General features: G+C 51.0%; 9 protein-coding genes across 9 annotated transcripts; 6 read left to right on the top strand and 3 right to left on the bottom strand.

Moving 5' to 3' along the window:
* Nucleotides 1-289: 289 nt before the first annotated feature.
* On the top strand, nt 290-1,834 carry N7496_001007 (uncharacterized protein; the record flags this gene model as incomplete). Its single annotated transcript, XM_056693938.1, has 2 exons — nt 290-1,408; nt 1,460-1,834. 2 exons carry the CDS (start codon nt 290-292, stop codon nt 1,832-1,834), a joined length of 1,494 nt encoding a protein of 497 aa, XP_056560667.1.
* Nucleotides 1,835-2,289: 455 nt separating this feature from the next.
* Nucleotides 2,290-3,594, top strand: N7496_001006 (acyltransferase family protein; the record flags this gene model as incomplete). Its single annotated transcript, XM_056693937.1, has 1 exon — nt 2,290-3,594. One exon carries the CDS (start codon nt 2,290-2,292, stop codon nt 3,592-3,594), a length of 1,305 nt encoding a protein of 434 aa, XP_056560666.1.
* An 827-nt stretch (nt 3,595-4,421) lies between these two features.
* On the top strand, nt 4,422-5,903 carry N7496_001005 (uncharacterized protein; the record flags this gene model as incomplete). The annotated part of the gene is made up of 1 exon (XM_056693936.1): nt 4,422-5,903. The coding sequence occupies one exon, from the start codon at nt 4,422-4,424 to the stop codon at nt 5,901-5,903; it is 1,482 nt and encodes a 493-aa protein (XP_056560665.1).
* Nucleotides 5,904-9,367: 3,464 nt separating this feature from the next.
* Nucleotides 9,368-10,765, top strand: utr2 (putative cell wall glucanase (Utr2); the record flags this gene model as incomplete). The annotated part of the gene is made up of 2 exons (XM_056693935.1): nt 9,368-9,488; nt 9,570-10,765. 2 exons carry the CDS (start codon nt 9,368-9,370, stop codon nt 10,763-10,765), a joined length of 1,317 nt encoding a protein of 438 aa, XP_056560664.1.
* Nucleotides 10,766-11,996: 1,231 nt separating this feature from the next.
* Nucleotides 11,997-12,287, top strand: N7496_001003 (uncharacterized protein; the record flags this gene model as incomplete). The annotated part of the gene is made up of 1 exon (XM_056693934.1): nt 11,997-12,287. The coding sequence occupies one exon, from the start codon at nt 11,997-11,999 to the stop codon at nt 12,285-12,287; it is 291 nt and encodes a 96-aa protein (XP_056560663.1).
* Nucleotides 12,288-12,358: 71 nt separating this feature from the next.
* Nucleotides 12,359-12,646, top strand: N7496_001002 (uncharacterized protein; the record flags this gene model as incomplete). The annotated part of the gene is made up of 1 exon (XM_056693933.1): nt 12,359-12,646. The coding sequence occupies one exon, from the start codon at nt 12,359-12,361 to the stop codon at nt 12,644-12,646; it is 288 nt and encodes a 95-aa protein (XP_056560662.1).
* A 1,161-nt stretch (nt 12,647-13,807) lies between these two features.
* N7496_001001 (alkaline phosphatase) lies at nt 13,808-15,696 on the bottom strand (the record flags this gene model as incomplete). Its single annotated transcript, XM_056693932.1, has 2 exons — nt 13,808-14,112; nt 14,175-15,696. 2 exons carry the CDS (start codon nt 15,694-15,696, stop codon nt 13,808-13,810), a joined length of 1,827 nt encoding a protein of 608 aa, XP_056560661.1.
* Nucleotides 15,697-15,983: 287 nt separating this feature from the next.
* Nucleotides 15,984-16,905, bottom strand: N7496_001000 (Mth938-like domain-containing protein; the record flags this gene model as incomplete). The annotated part of the gene is made up of 2 exons (XM_056693931.1): nt 15,984-16,183; nt 16,386-16,905. 2 exons carry the CDS (start codon nt 16,903-16,905, stop codon nt 15,984-15,986), a joined length of 720 nt encoding a protein of 239 aa, XP_056560660.1.
* Nucleotides 16,906-17,801: 896 nt separating this feature from the next.
* On the bottom strand, nt 17,802-20,705 carry hmt1 (putative vacuolar ABC heavy metal transporter (Hmt1); the record flags this gene model as incomplete). The annotated part of the gene is made up of 3 exons (XM_056693930.1): nt 17,802-19,056; nt 19,123-20,267; nt 20,358-20,705. 3 exons carry the CDS (start codon nt 20,703-20,705, stop codon nt 17,802-17,804), a joined length of 2,748 nt encoding a protein of 915 aa, XP_056560659.1.
* Between the last annotated feature and the right edge of the window lie 916 nt (nt 20,706-21,621).

Raw genomic sequence — 21,621 nt, 5'->3', positions numbered from 1 at the left:
AGGTCAGCGCTATCCCCAAAGAGGTTTAGAAGCCAAGCTAATTGAGAAACAACTCCAAGACAGCAGAGAGTCAAATGGTGGGCTTAGTAGTGGAGTTCCATCACATGGATCCTGCAGAGAAGCCCGGCGGGGCTTAGGCAGGATGACTATCTGGTTTAGTTCGAGAGTTTGTCGAAGATTTGCGGATTTTAGTTGCTGTGGTTTTTTGGTGTTAAAAAGGAGAGATGCCGACATTCCGATCAAGTGTAAATGCGACTGTGATGGCGGAGCGTCTTCTTCATCTACAACGATGCCATTCTACAAGGACAACCGCATAGTCCCCTTGGGGATTATGTTGTTGACATTTTTTATCTTTGTCTATCATTTTGAATTGGATCGTCAGGGCCCATTGGGCGAGATCCCCGCGACAGTCGTTCCAAATACATCCGTTGTTGAATCGTCAAATTCAAATCCGAAAGCTACCACCAACTTTGTGGATGAAGCTGTTGACCAGCCCGTTCACCATGCCATTCCCTCCCCAATTCCTTCCGCTAAACCACCAAGCTCTTCAACTCATTCGCTCCACCAGCCGAAAGGCCTAAGTACCGACGACGTGATTCTTATGTTCAAAACCGGAGCTACCGTTCTATGGAAGCGTGTGCCCATCCACATGGCGACTACATTCTCACCCCAACGCATCAGTACCGAGAACATCATCATTTACTCCGATTATCCCGAGAGCATAGGACAATGGGAGATCATCGATGTTCTTTCAAACACCACTGATAAAGTGCGCAAATCGGAGACCTTCAAGCCATATCTCCAGCAGGAGGACTACGAATCGCGCCAGAACTATGCTGAGATGTCAAACATGCCCGGCGATGCTGCTGGGCCTCCCGGAGGATGGAAGCTCGATAAATACAAATTCTTGCCTATCATACAGCATGCAGGCCTGAACAAGCCCAATACGAAATGGTATATCTTCATGGAAGACGACTCCTACATCTTCCTTCCTAATCTCCTCCGCCATTTGGAGAAATTCGACCATAAAGACCCATGGTACCTGGGCAGTCTGGCCTGGATCCATGGAGACTACTTTGCTCACGGTGGCTCCGGCTTTGCGCTATCTCGGGGGGCTTGGGAAAAGAGTTTCGGAAAAGACCCGCGTATCGTGGAGAAGTTTGAAGAATTTACCGAAGAGCATGGTTGCGGAGATCACATCCTGGGCCATGTACTACATGAATACGGTGTACAATTCGGCGAAACCACGGATGATAATCGATTCCGTTATGGATTCAACCCCGAATCTCACTGGTCGACGTGGTATGAGCCTGCTAACTGGTGCAAGCCGGTGTATAGCTGGCATCACACACATGGAAAAGACGTAGCCCGATTCTACAAGCTCGAGCAGTCCTGGGACTTTGAGAAGGTCAGCACTATTGCGCCCTAGTGGATTCATCACAAAGCTAATTCTAAATAGGGCCCTCTGAGATATCGCGACATCTACGAGGCGCTGGTCGCCCCGTATCTGCGACCTCGTGCAGAGTGGTGGGATAATTGGTCTGGCAAGTATGAGATCAAATCCAGCATGGCTGCAAGTGCCGAGCCACCAAGCAAGGTCAAGTCTACTGAGACATGGCGCAGCGCCTGGAAGTCGGTGGAGGCCTGTGAGGCGGCCTGCATATCTTGGGCTGACTGCGTGCAGTGGTCATTCTACGAAGACCGCTGTAAGATGGACAGCATGGTTTTATTGGGCAACGGTATTCCGGAAGGTGACTCCAGGCGACAGACTAGCCTCCCTTGGGTCAGCGGATGGCTGCCACGTCGGATTGAAAACTGGACTTGCCAAGAATAATCCAAGAGACCAAGAAATCAAGATGGAGTTGTACTGTACATAGAAATAAGACGATCATCATAAATAATAAGCAGCCGCAAGCCACAATCCCGTGAGCCCCTCACCATGTCTTAGAGGTTAAATCGTGGTGACCATCCCACTCCCGAGGCTTGTCTTTGAAGAAAAAAAAACTGTGTTCGGATGCCTAACGCGTTGTACTACGTTACTCTATGCCACGGTTCCATGACTCAAGGATCTGCGTAGTTAGTGGGTCGATCCTGTTGAATTTGTACGGAAATAGGGACCCTGTTTAAGAAAAATTGGGCCCGCTAAGACAACGCTAACACATTAATTGACGGCCCCCAAAAATAATCATTGTGGACCAGAGGATATTGTTACATTCAAATCTGCTGCTAAAATGCATCCATCAAATAATGGATTGAAATGCCCCTTCTTCATCCCTTTTACCAAGGACCATGGACCGCACCACCTGGCTCGACGGCCTTCGAGGCATCGCGGCGGCCATCGTCGCGACGGATCACTATTTCATGGGCGGCGTTCTGGACAATGCCTTCCTCTCGTTCTGGGCTGATCCACCCGAAGAAAATCGGAGGCTTATCCAACTGCCTCCGATTCGCCTCCTTTTCGCCGCACATGCTATGGTCCCGTTATTCCTCGTGATCTCGGGCTATGCGATTTCGATCAACCTTCTACGGCTAAGAAACGGCGACGACGGCGATTTCGTGCGTCGTCTGTCTTCTGCAGTTAGCAGGCGAATTTTCCGCATCTATTTACCGGTCTTTGTTATCGCCATTATCTCACAGCTTCTTTATTTTTGTAATATTTACCAATGGAACTTTGGCGATGAGGTTGTCTGGGGCAGGAAGCCTTGGACTGCACCATGGTTGCACATTACCTATGTCTTTCGCTATATGCTCGACATCACGAATATTATCAATTTCCAGGGCAATCCTGGCTTGAATGGCCAACTTTGGACGATGCCTATGGAGTTCCGGGGCTCATGCATCGTCTACACTGTGGTATTGGGACTGGCATTCTGGCGGCCTCAGCTTCGACGCATAGCGCTAGGGTGTCTGATGAGCTATTGGTTCTACTTTGGTCTTTGGGATGTCTTTGGCTTCCTAGCTGGTCTGTACTTGGCTGAGATGCGACTTCTCTCGGGGTCAACAGCAGACGAGGAGCTAAAACTGCCTTATCACTCTTTGGGAAGATGGACATCAAACATAAAGTCCATCAATTTCTCAGCAATCTGGAGTTATTTCTGCTTCATTTTCGGAATCTACCTTCTCTGTCTAAGCGACGATGGTGAATTGCCACCCGGCTACCTATTTCTCAAACTGGTCGAGTCATCACGCTGGGAGAATGACTGGGCAGTACTCAGCAAATGCTGGAAGACGGCAGGGTCTGTTCTTGTGGTCTACGCCATCAGCCAATTGCCACGTCTACAATGGCCTCTAACTTCAAGACCGATGCAGTATCTGGGCAAGATATCATTCTCGCTCTACCTCGTACACCAGTCTGTTTATCACCTTGTCCGTGACCCCGTGAGGAACTTTTTGTGGTACATTGCAACCAGGGAGCCGTACCCTGGTACGGAGAATGCCAATCAATTCACGATACCTTTTGCATTTACATGGTTGGTGGGGTATGCGGTCATGGCTGTGTTCAATCTATACGCGGCACACCTGTATACGAGGCATGTGGACGAACGCTGTGTAGATATGGCGAAAAGGATCGACAGGTGGCTTACTAGAAAATGATCATTTGTATACATGTATAAGTATCAATAATATGGCGTTTTATCTCGACTTTATATTGATTCCTCTCCTCCTGCATCTTTTGCACCACCGCTTTCCCAAGTAGCATTCGCGCGGGCTTGGAGGCATATACTCTCAGGTATGTCAACTGCCCCCAATAAAAAGCAGCTTTAGATATGACTCATCCTGAAGTCTCTTGCTATCTCTTATGTCTCTTATGGTCGACATTTCATGGCTTGTATACTCCATGTGTCACGTGCGAGGGCTAGATGGAACGAGTTTCAGCCAATCATCACACGATCTTCGATGCGTAATCGCTAGCGTCGCCCCCAAGATCAACCTAAGATAAAACCACTTCATCCCCTATCAGCACTATTTCCCTCTGCATCTCCCATAGAACATGCAAATTTCCCCCCTACCTGGCACACCGGCCTGTTATTTGCTCGCACCGGGGCTCGTTCCAGGCCACTGATCTTTTCATACGGCTTCATGGCCGCAACGGCATCCTGAAGCCCCACTAGCATAGAACTTGCCAAAATGCCGGGCCGCTCATCAGCTAATCTCAAGGGCACTACACTTGGGCTCTTGCGATCCAAGTCAGGATGTAAAACATGCAAGTAAGTCACACCCCTCTATCTCCTAAAATTCAGTTATACTAATTTCCTTCTAGAATTCGAAGGGTCAAATGCGGCGAAGAAAAGCCTCACTGTGTGCGATGCACCAGTACAGGCCGCAAGTGCGACTATGATGATAGAAAGTCTATTAAATTCTCCGTCACAGCCTCGACGCAACCCATACTCGCAAACTCATTGTCAATGTCGCCAAATACGATGTGGCGAGAACGGCGCGCTTTCGCCTACTACTTCCAGAACGCCGCATCAGCTGTTGGCGGTGGGTTGGATGTTGACTTCTGGCGCACGATTGTCCCACAAGTATGCCGGAGTGAACCTGCTGTTTGGGATGCCATCATCTCCGTCAGTGCTTTATTTGAAAGCCCCGAGCCGATTTCAGATCCAGATCGCATTCAAAATCACCGGGACGCGCTAGGCTGGTACTCGCGCTCGGTCTCCGCTGTTCGTCAGCAAATTGAGCGTGGCAGTGTGGATACCTTTGTTGGATTGATTAGTTGTGTGCTTTTTATCTGCATTGAGGCACTTCAAGGCGGCGTGGACGAAGCTATCCAACTTTATTGCCAGGGTGTGCATTTGATTCTTGCTTTGCGCACTCAAATAGCCAGCGGGCTGGTTCCGGCGGCCAAGGCTGCCTCGTTGGAGGACACGATTGTTCCCATATTCATTCGGTTGGGTCTGATTGGATTCACCTTTTCTCGACCACAGATTGGGCTTCTCTTGCGGGGTATCAAACACAGACCGACGCAAATATTCATTTCTTTGAGGGCTGCTCGAGAAGAAATTACCCGCCTAGGCGCAGAGATTCAGTTTTTCCAACACGCCTGTGGAGAGCATCTCTTGAGTCCCGATGACTCTCGCATACCCCAGGATCTGCTGGATCTACAAGCAGATCTGTCAGTCCAGTTGAGAGACTGGCACACTGCCTTTGTGAACCTGGTGGAATCATTACATACTACATCCTTGACGACGGAGGACATTGGCACTATCGCCCTTTTCTCTGCAATTTACGAAGCGCTCTTCATCATGCTAGAGGTATCCGCATCTTCATCAGAGGTCATCACTGACGCGTTTCTACCAAATTTCCAAAGAATCGTGGAGCAGTCTCGAATCTCCCTAGACGCGTCAATGCGATCAGATGGCACACAACCACCGTTCACATTCGATATCAACCCGGGAGTTGCACTATGGTTCACCTGCCTGAGATGTCGAGATCCTACAATTCGACGCGAGGCACTTGCCCTCATGCTCCGGTCTTCGCGAGTACAGGGATTCTACAGCTGTATGTCTGCCGTCACATTTGGCGAAAGGATCATGCTGCTTGAAGAAATGAATGGGGAGGTGATGAGTACCAATCCAGACACGCCGCATTTCTCGACCACAGAATCGCTTGTCGGATATCAATACAGCCCGGGGTCCAGCTCGAGCCTGTCTCCCGAGTCTACAGGCTCTGATGCAGGTACACCGTTAATACATCCTATCCCGGAAGAAGCGCGTATCGGACATTTTGATGTCTTCCAACCAGAGAGAGGACTTCCTCCTGACATCACAGAAGAAATCATGGCAAAATGGAACCTCCGTCCTGATCGGACGTTTCTGGGATTCTGGCGAAACGAGCGCGATGAAGGCAGTGATAGCTGGCGGATGGTTCGTGAATACATCCCCATGGATCTCAAATATTGATTATAGTGTCTTGTCAACTACCATATGTTGAAATTACCTGTTGGCTGTCATGACCGAGACTGAAGCATCTACTGCATGAGAGATTTGTACATATACATACACGTGCATGCCCAATGATTCGCGATCCGTGTTCCATCTTTACATTGAACCAATCTCAACACCACTAGATTGATTTCCTGTCTTTTTTTCCGTCGTCACTCGGGGCTCCCTCGATAGGAGTGATCTCAAACAAAGCCGGATCCAAGGGCTCTCTCCCGAGAGGTATCACATAATTAACGGGATCAATCCAACCCCAGCCTCCGCCCAACCTTGATCGGGCATTCGCGAAATGAAAAAAACACCCCACCCGGAGCCTCATTCACGGAGTTCGGGGCTTGAGATAAGGGATAACTTGCCATCGACGCTGGTCTGTGTAGTAAAAATAGCGTATGTGCTCACGAAATCCAGATCCAAGCTCACTGCCCGTGCATACAACCCTAGGAGGCTAGACGAGTCACCTGGCCAGCTAAGCATTAAGCGGAGAAATTAGGATTTTGTTAGTGAAGGGTAGCGTAGTGAATAGCAAGTTCTCTCTCTGCCTGTAATCCCAAAAATGGCAACTCTCGTCCCCTCGCGTAAAGTAATCTCCCGACTGACACGCCAACCCGCGTGGTGGCGGGCTTATTTCGTTGTCAACGGGCCCAGCACTAGTCTACAAGCGGGAATCGGGGCACAGCCCAACGGAGTAAACGGGCAAAGGACGGGGAAACCATGCGATGTTCTATGCACTTGTGTACCATACACAATACGTGATACGGGCGTCGACGGCTCGACGCCGTCAAGGGCACAGTATGCGCGCGTGGGACGCCACGCTGGGGTTGGGCGCGATTTGGCAAAGGAATACGGAGAAGCAAGGCTTTTTAGAATACCGGGTTGAGCAGGATATGGATTGTGTAGCGAGGTCACATTTGTTTTGTTCGGGGAGTGTGAATTGATTTGATCTTATCGTATCAATTGTAGTGAGCTATGAGACTTGGGAGCAAGATGTTTTGCAACCCCTTACCTCGAGGGGGATGACACATTCCTGGGCTTGAACAGTTGGAATCAAGCCACCCCTAAAGAGGTAAATAGACGATTTCAACCTAACTCCCCCGACATTCCTTCTGGAAAGCATAGCAGTGGTTGCTGGTCCAAAGTACTGGTTGTTTATCATTAAAACTGGATATCGACGTAGATACAGAAGAATGGTGAAGTTGGACTGGATGTTCCTAAAGTAAACACACGCCCCTGACTGCCCTGCCACTGCGTGCTCAGGCGATCAGCAAAAAAAGTTACTCCACGGTAGCTCATTCGTTCGCTCATTAGCTCCCTTAGCTCCCCTTAGCTTCAAAGTGGATGCCCCCCCTCTTGCAGCGGGCGCCGAGTGGTTAGGAGTGTACGGAGTACGGCGGGTTAATTGGTCAAGGTTTCCGGTTGTACTGGACGGATGTTCGTTCCTGAGCGACGTGACAGTATTCCTGACCGGGAAGATAAGCACGTTGATGTGCATGCAATTATGTGCAGGACGGTATGATGTATAAACTTCGAGTATTCTCCCCCTGTCTATCCATGCCAGGTACGGAGTACAGGTAACAGTATGTCATGTCGGTATGTACAGTGACTACGCAAAAGTATTTGGACCCCCCGGGCCCCACTTTGCTGACCGCCCATGCTAATTTCCTACCGCCTACTAGAAACGCTTAGTAAGAGAACACGCTCAATCTATGCCTGATAGGGTACTGGCAATCATGGAATCAGAAGGATGGTATACGCCTTACTAGGTAGACTTCTATGTGTATTTAGTAGTTAATATGCAATTCATGGAGTTTTGACGGAGGTTTTGCGACCGGCAATATATTATGTAATATAGGGGTGTGGGGCGGGGGTCCAAATACTTTTGCGTAGTCACTGTACGTATGTGCTTCTGGGCAGTTACTTGGCAGGCACCGCTGGGCATCCTGGAAGATTCTTGGGGGATTCTTGGTGCCGAGTACCTAGTTTTTGGGCAACTTTGGCAACAAGTTGGGGGCCACTTTTAACCGGTTTCTGTAGACTGGGCAAATCGGGGGGGGGGTTGAGTTTGGCGCCGAGACTAACTATTGGGCTTGGGTACGTCCCACGGGTTTTCTAAAGGAAGGTGGTTCTTTTTTTTCTGCAGCCTGGTCGGGGTTGACCGGTTGTGCACTCCTGATCCAGACAGGGTTAGCTAAGTACTGTTATTGGTGGTGGCGAGGTTGGACATACAGTCCAAATACGTGGCACGAGAGGACGAGTAAGATGAGCAACGGGGGAATTATGTAGAGATGCCACTATAGGCGCATGAAGCGACATACAAGGGAGTTTAGACGTGGGGAACAGCAGATGAAATCGAGTTCGAATCTGTGTAGAGGAATAAATCTCCAATCAAATACAGTACGGAGTATAATATATTGTATTGTGATTACACTCCTTATCAAAGACAAACGCCTGGGGCAGAAAAAAATGTCTCAGGTGGCCCAACGGCTAACTGGTTACTGGCCCCCAGAGTCCACCCAATTAATCCCCTTCACCCAGTCAAATGAACTTCTAATCTCTAGCAAATGAGACCCCATGACGAGGCCTGGAAATGCACCAAGGTAGATGTCTCATTTGTAGTGCACGAGATTGCAGTACTGTCTGTATAGTGTTCCGGGTTGGACCGGCCAGTTTCTCTATACCTCGAATATCGTTTACAATTCAAATGTATAGCAATTGATCAACTACTTACGGTAACTAATAGTTAAGCATGAAATTTGTTACTTGCATTGAGCATCGTGTAGTCAGTCAACAACCCCCTTAGGGTCAAAAATACCAGTTTGCACGGCGAAAAAAAAAACGTGCACAGACGACTCCGCCTTTTTTCCAGGGACGACTCCACTTGATGGAGAGCATCTCCAAGTCCCTTGGTCCCTTAAGTCCCCGAACGATCACTGTATTACACCATACCGAGCCATGGCTCTGGGCTGTAATCTATTTGGGCCGGTCAGAAGCGTGGCCACTCCTAAAAGGGTTAGTATTGAACTGTATTCCCTGGTTGTTTACCTCTAGCCGTTCTTTATGACGCGGCATTACACCCTTGGAGACCCTTGAGATACCATACCCCTAGGCCTGTCATTGATCGAGGGTTCAATTGACTGATGCTGCTCTGGTCTTCTGTTCGTAAGACCCGTGAAATACTCCATACATCCCCCCCCCTCCTCCTCCTCTTTCTCCTTCTCTCTCCTCAACATCCAAAAGCAGTGAACTTGGTTGCTCTTTACACCTTCACTTGCTGCCTCTCGTTCCTCCTCCCCCCTACTCTATTTTTCTAATCTTTTCCCACAGTTCGCTCGTTTGTCTGTGGTCTTCTCTCTATCCTTTTACTTTTTTTCTTGTATATTCTGATTTCGCACATACCCACCCTCCACCCCCGTACATAATCTCACACAATGGTCCGTTTCGTGACTCCGCTCCTGGCCCTGTCGGCCCTCTCGGCCACCGCACTTGCGGCCACCACCACTACTTGCAGCACCAGCAGCCAGTGCCCCGAGGACAAGCCTTGCTGCTCTCGTATGTTCAATTCTACTTTTCGTGGAGTCTCTGACCCACGCGACCGAGTCAATGGCTAACCTTTTTCGTCTCGCGTTACAGAGTATGGCGAGTGTGGTACCGGCGCATACTGTCTCGGTGGTTGCGACCCCCAATCCTCCTTCTCCATCGGCTCTTGCGCCCCTATGCCCATCTGTGAGAACAAGAGCTACACTTGGGATAACCTCGACAACACCGCCCTGAACACCAAGTACCTGGGCAATGCCAGCGCCGCCGACTGGACCTACAGCGGTTACCCCAAGACCGAGGATGGCAACCTGCTCATGACCATGCCCAAGAACTCCGTCGGTACTCTTTTCGCCAACAACCACTACATCTGGTACGGCAAGATCAGCGGCAAGATCAAGTCTTCCCGCGGCAAGGGTGTCGTCACTGCTTTCATCCTGCTCTCCGACGTCAAGGATGAGATCGATTACGAGTGGGTCGGTGCCGACTTGACTGCGGTTCAGACCAACTACTACTGGCAGGGTGTTCTCGACTGGCACAACAGCGCCAACGCCTCGGTCAGCGACCAGGATACCTTTGACAACTGGCACACCTACGAGATTGACTGGCAGCCCGACCAAACCCAGTGGATCATCGACGGCACCGTCATGCGCACCCTGAAGAAGTCCGACACCTGGAACTCCACTGCCAACCGCTACCAGTACCCGCAGACCCCCTCTCGCCTGCAGATGTCGCTGTGGCCCGCCGGCCAGGCCAGCAACGCCCAGGGTACCATCGACTGGGCCGGTGGTGAGATTGACTGGGACAGCACGGACATCAAGGAGAAGGGTTACTACTACGCTACCATTGGTCAGGTCGATGTCACTTGCTACAGTCCCCCCTCTGGCACTGAGCAGACCGGCAACAACTCTTACATCTACACCTCCGAGGCTGCCATGGAGGCCAACGTCGCCATCACTAATAACTCTACCGTTCTCGGCTCCCTCGGTGCTACCGGTCTGGACATGACCCTCGGCGCCAACAGCAGCAGTGCCACCTCCACCGGCAGCGACAGCGTTCCCACCAGCCACGGTGGTTCCGGTGGTATGGCCAGCAACAGCACTACCAGCTCTGGCTCTGACTCTAGCAGCGGCAGCGGCAGCACCAGCTCCTCTTCTGCTTCCAGCACTGGCTTCAGCCAGGGCACTGAGACCACTACCAAGGGCAACGGCGCCCCTGCTCAGGGTGAGCGTGTCCTCCGTGGCTCGCTCTTCGCAGTCCTTGTGGCTGTGGTTGTTCTGGTGACGCTGTAAATGTACCCTCATATGGGACTTTGTGTTTTTTTGTGTCTATTTGTGTTTCAGAATACTTTTGCCATACAAGAATATCTTATCTTTTAAGATTTCTTATTTTTCCCGCCAAACTTTCTACTGCTCTTTCATGAGTAAAACCCCCCATTTTGGATGTTTGATCCTATTTTCGCTTCTCGACTGTCTCTGACTGACTCCTTGATCCCTCACAATGAAGAAAACACATCTTTGTATCTTGTGTACTGTTTCTCGTTCCATTGCTCTGTTATGTTCTACATCCTTTTGGATCTATCGATTCCCTTTAACGCCGTCCACATGTCCGAACTACCCTGCGTCTACTTCATGCTCGGCGTTTTCTTTCTTCACCTAATGGATGATTACGCTTATCTTTCGCCATTTTTTTCGCGGTCCAGCTGTCTTCATGTTCGTCTTTGTATGCCCCGTTTGTCACTGCGATGCAACGCTCTTCCCTGCACATGTTTGGAAATATCTAGCTCTACTCTAGGTGTGATAATGGGTCACCGCTCATAGTCTCTCATAATTTATCTCTTATTCTCAAGACCTGGTTTCTTAGTTCGGAAGTGTACACAACAATATTTCTATAACTTCGGGTAGATGTAGATCTAGATTTCCCCCCTCCCATTCCATACTAATCCTCTTGGCAAGACGTCTACTCAAGCTCTCGTATTCATGCAGGGGTTTCCGTTGGTTCATTCGGTTGGTGGATTCTGCAACGGACGGCCCGTCACGGGTTCGGCATGAAATCTAAAACCCCCTGCAGGAACCCTACCTACCTTATAGTCTCCACTATTGCTTACAGTTTCACTGGGTTTTCATTCTTTCCACGTGGATTGAATAGGGGGAGGGGCTTTAGAATGTGGGAAGTACTTTGGTGTAGAATTAGATCGGTGGAGGTTATGTTGGGAATGGGGGATGGCTCGGACAGGGCGTGTTCTAGATCTAGACGCCACCGCCGTGGTATGTATAGATCTATCCAAGGGTATGGATTTGATATTGTGCTTTTTAGAGGGGCAAGATTGTTTAGATGTAGATTGGAATATTCAAGTTTTGTGTTCTTGGTTTGTAGGCTCATGAAAGGTATGTGGTGAAGGGTACTCGTATAGCTTCTGTATAACCTCATAATTCCGAGATCGCTATAGTCTGAGAAGGCGGCATATAGGGAGCTCACCAGGATCATAGATCATGGATCATGTGAGAGTCTTCCGGAGTAGAAATGGCAGTATCGATAGCCTGGAATTCTCCAGGCAAATGTCCAGGAAAGGAACTTGCCAGAGCTTCACGTCACTCTGATATCTCACCACTCTTCACTCTTCACAACATTTCCTTCCACCTCAACGTCAACATCCACACCTTCCTCGCAGATATTCAAATCTTCTGCAGACCACCATCGCGAGTCATCGACTCTATTCATTCGACGCAAGACGCAACTCATACGGTACGCCCTCTGTCCTCTCTGCCCTCTATCAACCTCATCCCCCTCACCTTCACCATGTCTATCAAGTAACCTTCCATGCACACCACAGCAACAGGCCCTCCCTCATCCATCCACCTATCAACCCATCCATCCAGCCCACAATGTGCCAATACGTCGGCATCTCATACGTGGAATGCGGCCACGTCCGCTTCCAACTACACTGCTTCTGCCAACAGATGCTCACCCAACTACAACGCATCAACGAACCCGAAGAGCAGGAGCAACATGCCCTGCCCTTCGACCCCGACCAGGCCCAGTGCGAGCCGTACGCTCTCTTTGACGAGAACGGCCGCCCCGAGACAAGATACGGGCCTGGTTCGGGGAATGTGTTGTGGTGGGTGTTCAATCTTTCGGAGCAGTGTCCCGGATGTGAGGACGTCAGGGCCTAGGAGGAGCAGGGGGAGAATGGGAACTTGGGGAAATAGGGCGTGAGGGGGGACTGAAGAGGCGTGTGGGGAGAAGATAGATTGTTATGCTGCCGGGAGGATTGGGGTTTCTGGTGCTCTGCTGTTTCGGGTAGGGTTCGGTTTTGCAACATGCTTTGGGCTTTGGGAAGTCTTTAAGCTCTCGAAAGCAGCCCGGTGCCTTTTCCAATGTCCCTCATCTTATGCTCCCCCCTCGCGGTCGAGTCTGGATTCACGGACATACGTCGTGAATGTTAGACGCTCTTTTTCAGGCACTCGACAAGGAATTCCAGGTACAGCGAGTTGACCTCTTTGACCCCAGATTTGACTCTTCGAAGACTAGAGGCTGATCTTTATAGGGAACTCTGGGACTCTCAAGCTCAAAGATTGAGTCTCAAAATGCCGACTGAAGGACATGACATCGCCCAAAAATGGGTCATCAATTCCGTCGTGACTTGGATGCTCGATGGAATCATCAGCCATGACGAATGGCTAGAGCTGAAAATCGGCTTCGGGACCACTTTGAAGCTACCCATTTCTCCATTCTCGAAATCTCGAAAGCAGCCAGATATTTACATTCGCCGGTGTCATTCCGAATCCCTTCTTCCAATCGCTCCAGGCCGTTATTCTTGTGAAATAGACTGGACATGCAAACTTACATGCGGATGAGCTTTTGTTTTACAATGCGTCGGTTTTTGTACAAAATGGTTTTTTTTCCGCGTGTTTCGCTGTTGAAGTGTTATTTGGTTTATTTTCGAAGTTTTTGGTTTTGGACGTGCTTTGGTGGTTGAGGATAAAATGGTCTTTTGGCAGTCTTTAGTTATTTTCCGCACTTTGGTCGTTTTGCAGACTTTGGCTTTTTGGTAGACTCTGGTCTATTTAGCATGACGATGGAACTTCCAAGAGATTCGGGAGTTCAGAAGATATAGATTGATTGGTTTCCCATAGACTATAGACCATCAGTACAGAATGCCACAGTCTTAACAAGATCAAAACAATATGATATGAGTATGTAAAGTGAGTATGTGATAGCGCCAAATCAGCCACAACGCCAATGTGATACAACATAGAGGGTAACCCGAGAGATAATGACCCCAAAATCAGGGTATAAAGAACATGCAGGATATGCAAGATAACCCAAATGGATTAGTGGGCTGCACCACAGCCGCAGTCATCGAGGGATCGCTTCTTGAAATCACCATGGTAGGCGTCAAGGCCCTCGACCCGCACGGAGGCGCCGAGAGGATCACCCATCCAGCTGTACTTCTCCTGGATGGCGGACTCCTCGCCGGATACAGTCCAGTAGGCGGCGGACTGCAGGCGCTTGGTGACAGCATCGACGTCGAGATCCAGGTAGTTGGCCAGGAAGGCACCTACGTCTGTGTTCTCGTTATTTCCGACCAAGGGCCAGGCATCCTTGCTGGATGATGCGTAGATGTTGACATCGGCAGCTACATGAACATTGTTAATATGACTTCACATTATGCAGTATGGTGGAGAGGGATTGACTAACCGGAATGTCCGTGAGTGGACCAGCCAATCTGTGCACGGCGGCTGATCATGTCTGCAAAGACATACTGAGGAGCCACGCCGGCCTCGGGGTGGAGCAAGGCATTGACCTCCTCGTCCGTGGCATCACTGATACCAAGATCCTTCTCCAGCAGGGTCTTGCGAATGTACGCCTTCTTCTTCGAGTCATCATCGTGCTTGCCAGCTTCCGCAAGATGATTGCTCAGCTTGGCGGCGACATACTCGCTAGAGTGCTCGGCATTGGCCAGGACACGGGGCAGCCAGAGATACTCGGGGTAGGAAGTATGGAGCTGGCGAGCAGCGGCCAGACCGCCGGTCTCATGGTCAGATGTACTGACAAGCACACCCGGCGTCTCGTCGTTCTCAAGGAACTCAAGAACGGCGGCAAAGGCCTTGTCAAAGGCAATGACTTCGTGAACCTGCGCGGCAGGGTCATTTCCATGACCAGCATGGTCAATGCGGGAACCTTCGATCATGAGGAAGAAGCCCTGCTCGCTGTCCCGAGTAGCCTCGCTAAGGGTAGTCAAAGCAGTACGAGCCATCTCCTCCAAAGAAGGATAAACGTCGTTCTGCGAGCGACGGTCAATCTCAAAAGGAATATCCTTTTCGGCGAAAAGACCCATCAGAGGGAGCTTGGCCGCGGTACCGCCGTTCAGGGCATCAAAGGCAGCTCGGTCCTGCAAGTAATTGAATCCATTCTCTGACGCAAGTTCAACAATATCGCGGTCATCGGCACGGCAGCTACCCTCTGTAGAATTGGGCAGGAAATGGCATCGTCCACCACCCAGGATCAGGTCAACAACCCGACCCAGGGGGTGCTCACCAGCCTCTTGCTCCGCAATGCTATCCTCGTACTGACGCAGATTGGCATGCGAAGCAAAGCACGCCGGAGTTGCATCCGTGATGCGAGTCGTGACGACCAGTCCAGTATGATACCCAGCCAATTTAGCGGCCTCGAGAACAGTGCCGCAGGGGGAGTGGTCTGGGAGCACGGAAATGGCTCCATTGTAGCTCTTGTGCGCGCAGGAGAACGCCGTTGCACCGGCCGCCGAGTCCGTCACCAGGCTGTTGCTTGACCGTGTCCGGGACTGGCCAATGTGGTGCTTATCCAATACCAAGACATCATCGATCGGTAGACCCTCTGTCAATTGCCGGAAGCTTCTCGTCATCGACAAACTGGTCGGCCCCATACCATCAGACACCATGAAGATCAGATTGCGCTTGCCAGTCGGCTTCCCGTCAGGGCCCCAGACACCCTTGTGAGGAACACGTTGATTCTTGGCGGCCTCATGCTGATACACCACGGCGAGGACGATTACCAAGATGGTTGCGATAACCGCCCAAGCAAATGTCCCGACCTGTCCCCAGAAGCCCAATCCCCGGCGTGGTTCATCACGGCGAGTCGTCCGCTCGCCGGTCAGGAGGGCATCTTCTTCTTCGGCGTTTCGAATAGAGGAGCGGTCGGAGGAAGGGCGTGGAGCCAGAAGTTGCTCATTTCCCGCCATGGTTTGTATTGATGTGAATCGAATCGAGATGAGCTCAGGTACGTACGTAACTGAGCTTCCCCGAGTGGTTGGTGGAGTCGGAACCGGAAGAGGGGACGGGGCTGAGCTGAGGTAAGATAAGATAGGGAGTTCACATGACCAGGACCCTGAGATGTCCAAAAGTAGTAATCGTACATTTTGAGTGAGATAATAAGAATGTAGAGTATATGATAATGTACACTAAAAGAGCCTCAACTCTTCATTTCTTTGCATCGTCCTAGTTGTGCAACTAGTAGCACTGCCCGAAATTACGACCGACCTTTCCACCCGATAGGAATTAGCGCTGCCGCAATCTCGGAGACTCCGCGCTCTGTGGCCAACAGGTTAAACTGCGCCGCCGCATTCCGAGTATCCTGAATCTCCACGCGGATGCCTAGCGAGTTGATATGGCGCTTGGTCGCTGGTGAGAGGGGATACATGCCGCCACCCAGACCGAGAATGAGCATGTCTACCCGAGACAAATTCATTAGCAAGCTGAACCGACCCCAAAATTTGCCTCCCAAAACAAGTAGTTTCTAGTGTAGTGCAACGACCATATGACCCATTACCCCATTCCACGAGGACTCATGACCACGGCACAAAAAAGGAAAGGGCAAAAAAAACAAGAACAAGCAAAAAGAGGGAGGGGAAAGGAGAAACAGATTACGTACCAGGACGGGGCCACACCATGCTCAACAATCCCCAAGCCTGCTCATCCAGCTCAAATTGGCCCTTGGCGTTAATCATAGACGCCTTGGCCGGGCGGTCATCCTCTGCACCCTCAAAGGCCTTCCAAGGCCGCCAGGAGAACGCCTCTCCACCGACGAGCAATAGTGCATCGCCACCGGTAATTTTAACACCGCTGTTCAGGTGGAACCCCGAGTCCAGGCAGGCGTCGATGGCCGTGCTCGGTACGGGTGTGTTACCGAGGACGTCCAGTGCGCCAAAGTCTGTCTGGGTGTCTTCCTTTGACTCGGGGCCTCGGTCATGGCTGGTAGGCTTGTGTGTATGGGAGCGAGGGATCATGCGAGTCGGGCGAATTGGGGTGCTGTAGCTGCGCTGTGTTGATAGGGTGTTGAGAGCTGTGAGGGCGCGCGGGAAGCGGGTGGCGCTGCGCAGAGCGCGGGGAGCCGGGGCGCTCAGGAGAGAGGAGCGCATGGCGCGGAGAAGTTGAGGTGATGGTGAATGCATTGTAGGGAGAGAGGATGTCTGATGTGAAGGGTGGTGAGTTGGCGCGTTCAAGTAGGCGATGAAAGAAGGATTCGAGTGAAGATGTCGGTGATAATCGATAAGCTTGCCGCGGTCTTGGCATGTCGAGCTACATCATTGTACATACTCTCCGAAGTACAATTATCGCCCGACTCTGAAGATCAGGCACAGTTTAGTCTATTACAGCTTTAACAGATCCATGTGCTCGGTACTATTGGTCCAAGAGCAAGCATATTCTACTAAGTTCATGTCGAAGACACATTCAATCACATCCATTCTGGACAAGTCTAAGCACCTAAACAACCTCTTCGACGATGCACACACTGCTCTGTTCAAAAAAGTCCTTTTGTATTAAATATAATCCGTGTCGGCGGCCCTAGTGATTAATCTAGTGTTTTATTTCCGGAAAACCCAAACCGCGACCAAGTGCACCTCGGGTTCCTTATGAAACAAGGACAAGGCAAAAATGAACTTCACTCGTACGCATCGTAAAGCCCCAAACGCCTATAAACGCAATGAAAACAATGCGACAGAAAAACGAATGCTGGAAAGGAGGAAATGTGGGGGAGAAAGCAGACCCTGCCCCAGTAAGGAGGAAAAGAAGAAGCAGAAGGGACCCGAAAATATAAACGAGAGGGGAGACAAGAGGGAAAAAGAAAAGAACGCAAAGGCAAAAATGAAAAATCCACATCTCTTGCCGTCCCTGCTGTCCTCCATTTCACATTAAACCCCCCACTTGCTTTTGGCGTCGGTGTTGAAGAATAGAAAGATATGAGAGAGCTTATGCACACGTCGGGAGATGAAAAATTGGGAGAGAACCATGCTTGCTGGCGGGAATTAGAGTTTGCCTGTACAGGGCGTCCAAGACTGAAGAGGGTTTAGTGAGCGGCACGACGAGTGCGTTTGCCGTCCTCGTCGGATTGACTAGAGCTGTCATCGCTGTGGGTGGCGTTGCGGATACGCTCGGCGCGGTCTTGCAAAACTTGAGCTTCAGCAGCAGCCTTCTGGGCTCGGATCTGCTTGCGCCACATGCTGGCATAGCGGCCCTTGAGAAGCAGTAGTTCCTCGTGGGTGCCGCTCTCGGCCACCTGACCGTCAGCCAAAACCAGGATTCGGTCAGCAGTTGTGATGGTACTGAGGCGATGGGCAATCACGAGCATAGTACGGCCGTGCGAGAGGGTCGAGAGAGCCCCCTGAATGTGCTCTTCCGTGTCAGTATCCAGAGCGGCGGTGGCCTCGTCAAGAAGTATAATTCGAGGGTTCTTCAGGATGGTGCGTGCAATTGCGACACGCTGTTTCTCGCCACCACTCAAACGTAACCCGCGCTCACCAACCTTCGTGTTGTACCCGTCAGGGAACGCCAGAATCTTGTCGTGGATACTGGCAGCCCGGCAGGCCTCGTAGACATCCTCATCCGTGGCTGACTGGTTCGCGTACTTCAAGTTGTACATTAATGTCTCGTTGAAGAGTACGGTATCTTGAGGAACCACACCAATGTGCCTCCGCAGAGAGTCAATTGTGATATCTTGAACGTCACGGCCATCAACGGTGAGACATCCCTTCTCGGCATTATAGAATCGGAAGAGCAGCCGGAAGACTGTTGATTTGCCACCACCTGATTCGCCAACCAAGGCAGTCGTGGTACCGGGTTCACAGCGGAAAGTAAGCCCGTTCAGGGCTGGTTTGCGCTTATCATACGAGAAATCCACGCCCTGGAACTTGATGTCGCCCTTGCACGTGGTCAGAGGAGTGGCGTAAGGGCTGTCAACCACCGTAGGCTGCTCCCGGAACAATTCGAGCATACGCTCGGCATTGATCAGTGCAGATTGAATCGAACGGTAGAAGGTGCCGAAGAAGTTCAACGGGCCCTGAAGCTGGGCCATGTAAGTCAACAAAGTAACAAATTGACCGACTTGGCGCTGGCCGGTGGAAACTTGGTACGCGGCAATGAAACAGGTGAGTAGCAGGCCCATCATAAATACTGTATTCTGACAGGTGTTGAGAAGCGTCAAAGAGAAGAGAACATGGTACTCGGCCTTTTGGAACTCGCCCACGGCATCGCGGTAGCGTTGGAACTCGTATTGTTCGGCATTGAAATATTTGACCGTCTCATATGAGACCATCGAGTCGTTCCTAGAAAAAAAATACCGATTAGTTATATTGGTCATAGCCTTCAGCATCACTTTTTGAGCCACTTACTTGACCGCGTCTTCTTGGCGCGATGCATTCACCATCTGTCTTCTGATCTCAGCTCTCCACTGAGCCATTCGAATAGTAACGTAAAGATAGCCGAAAGTCGAGATACCAACAACGAGTGCGTAGTATGCATCGAATGCAATAACGAAGTATCCAAATGCAATGACCAGATCGATTAACATCGGAACCACCTGGAAAGTTACCTGCTCCAGGAATGTATTGATAGAGCTACCTTTGCTTAGAGCAGAAAGCACTTCACCAGTCTTCTTTCCGAGGTGGAAATCCAAGCTGAGGCCGTGCACATGCTCAAAGGCGGCATTAGACAGCTCCATGTAAGAATACTGACTGACCGGAATCCACAGGCTAGAGCGCATCGAACTGAGCAAGCCCTGGCCACCCTGCAGCCACCGGAGAATCACATACATCAGAATTTCGAGCCAAGGGACACGGAAATCCTTCCCTTCCTCGTTGGCCAAAATAGTGATGATGTCTCCCACCTTGTTGGGCACCATTACGTTCACAATTCGCTGGAGAATGAGCAAAATGAAGCAAAAGACCACAACAATTTGCAGGCGGCGGGACTTGGATGGCCACAAGTAGGGGAAAAAGAGCGAGTAGCCGCTCAGATACTCCCACCAGCTCGTGGAAGGCATGGTCGTCGGGCGAACCCAAGGATCTGGTTGTGGCTTGGTCCTTTCGCCCGACGAACCATTGGTCGCGCCATAGGCATGGCCATTGGCATTTCCGTTGCCGTTCTCTGCAGCTGCGGCATCCAGGAGTCCAGTGGACTCGCTGACGCCGCCGTTTGCACGGTGCCCGTCCTTCGAGTCCTGGCTCTTCCACGTGATTGACTTGCTGGCGTACAGAACAACGAGAGCCAGCAGAATCATCACGCGGAGGCTGTTCGACGCCACTTCAGAGTATTCCCAGGGAGTAATAGTTTTGCGAAGCTTGCCGCCTTCGGGATCACCAACGACGGGCTCATGGTGAGGCGAAGTGTAAAGGGAGAGAGAGGTGCTAAGAATAACGAGTTCGAGAGGAATGGCGGCGAGCCAACACACGAATTGAGCGGCTGTCGGAGACGGGCTGGTGTCGAGCAGTGTCATCAATAAGACGGCGTAGAAGAAGAATGAAGCGACGATATAGATCTAGAGTCCCCCCGCTAATTAGCTACTACGAGCCTTGCAATGGCCACCACTTGACGATCCAACTCCACCATTTTCCTAGGAAATACGTACAACTGCAGACTGACCTCGCCACCAATGCTCGGATCGGGCCAGCATGACATGGAGAATGTAGATCGTCGCATCAATCAGGTAGGTGACGAGTACGGCCACCGAAAACCAATTGAAGAAGCGTTTGACGGTGGGAGAAAACTCCTTGGGCTTCCGAGCGGGAGCTGCACTGCGGCATCGCTTGGGGAGTGGTCGTCCCCCAGGACCCATGCGAACGGATTCATTGTTGCTCGACCTACTCGCAGTGATCATCGTATTGACTACGAAGGCCACGGCAAAGAGGCATAGCAGGAAGATCGGGTAGCATGTGCGCAGGTACTCCAGCAGCTCGCGAGCTGCGTGGGGATCCATGATGAACCAGGGTCCTCCCACGAATATCCGGCCAAGAGGAGGAATCAATCAATTTCCATGACACGGCGGTGTGTCCCCGACGAACCGCAAGAGGAGGGAAGAAAGCGAGGGTGAGAGAGGTGGCAGAGGCGGAGGGAGAGGAGGTGGAGAGAGAGATTGAGCGAGAACTGGAGGGAAGTGCGGAAACGACAGTTGAACGGGTGTGGCCCAGTAGTGATCGACGTTGAGGAATGATCAAGCGGCCGGACGCGGGGGGGATGTACGGTCTGTCCACGAGGATCGGAGCTTTAGAATATCCTGCTCTAGGGGATCATAGGAGATCTAAGCTTTGACAAATCAACACCAAGAATAAATTGCTTTTTGTTGTTGCCCACTGATCAGAGGGGAGGGGTTTTCTGGAGTGCTCCGATCGAGCGGCAATAGAGACAATCGAGACCGGAGGGGAGGCAAAAACGCGCAGCGGAGAAGGTTTTTGGGGAAGTTCACAGCCCCAACTGACCCTCCCAGTGGCAAATCATGCGCCTAAAAAAGACATGAGGATAGGGCATGACCTACGAACAAGATTTCGGGTACTCCGAAGAATTTCAGCTGCCTCGGGAGTAGGCAATGGGTAAGAACGGAGATCGGAGATGAGAAAAAGCTGGAAATGGGATGATAGAATGACGGTGTGGTGGATGCACAGTGCTGCAGCTAAAACGGGATCCACTGCTTCGGAGTTTGCGAGAACCGTACGGATCTTCAAAGCAGACTAGTCGATTAGTGCAGGGTGGATGGAGGAGGAGTAGGAAAACTGGTGAGTCTTATATCGAGGCTCGTTCTCCCCTAGACACAAACCAGGCCCGGCAGCTATCTCAATATTTGGATATCTAGCTGATCTCAAGCTTAATATGCCGATCGAATCGTGATGTTTGCCTGG

This window comes from Penicillium cataractarum (assembly GCF_028827025.1).
Source record: "Penicillium cataractarum strain IBT 29864 chromosome Unknown utg000001l, whole genome shotgun sequence".
Lineage (NCBI taxonomy): Eukaryota > Fungi > Ascomycota > Eurotiomycetes > Eurotiales > Aspergillaceae > Penicillium > Penicillium cataractarum.
This window is presented reverse-complemented; position numbering and strand designations above follow the sequence as displayed.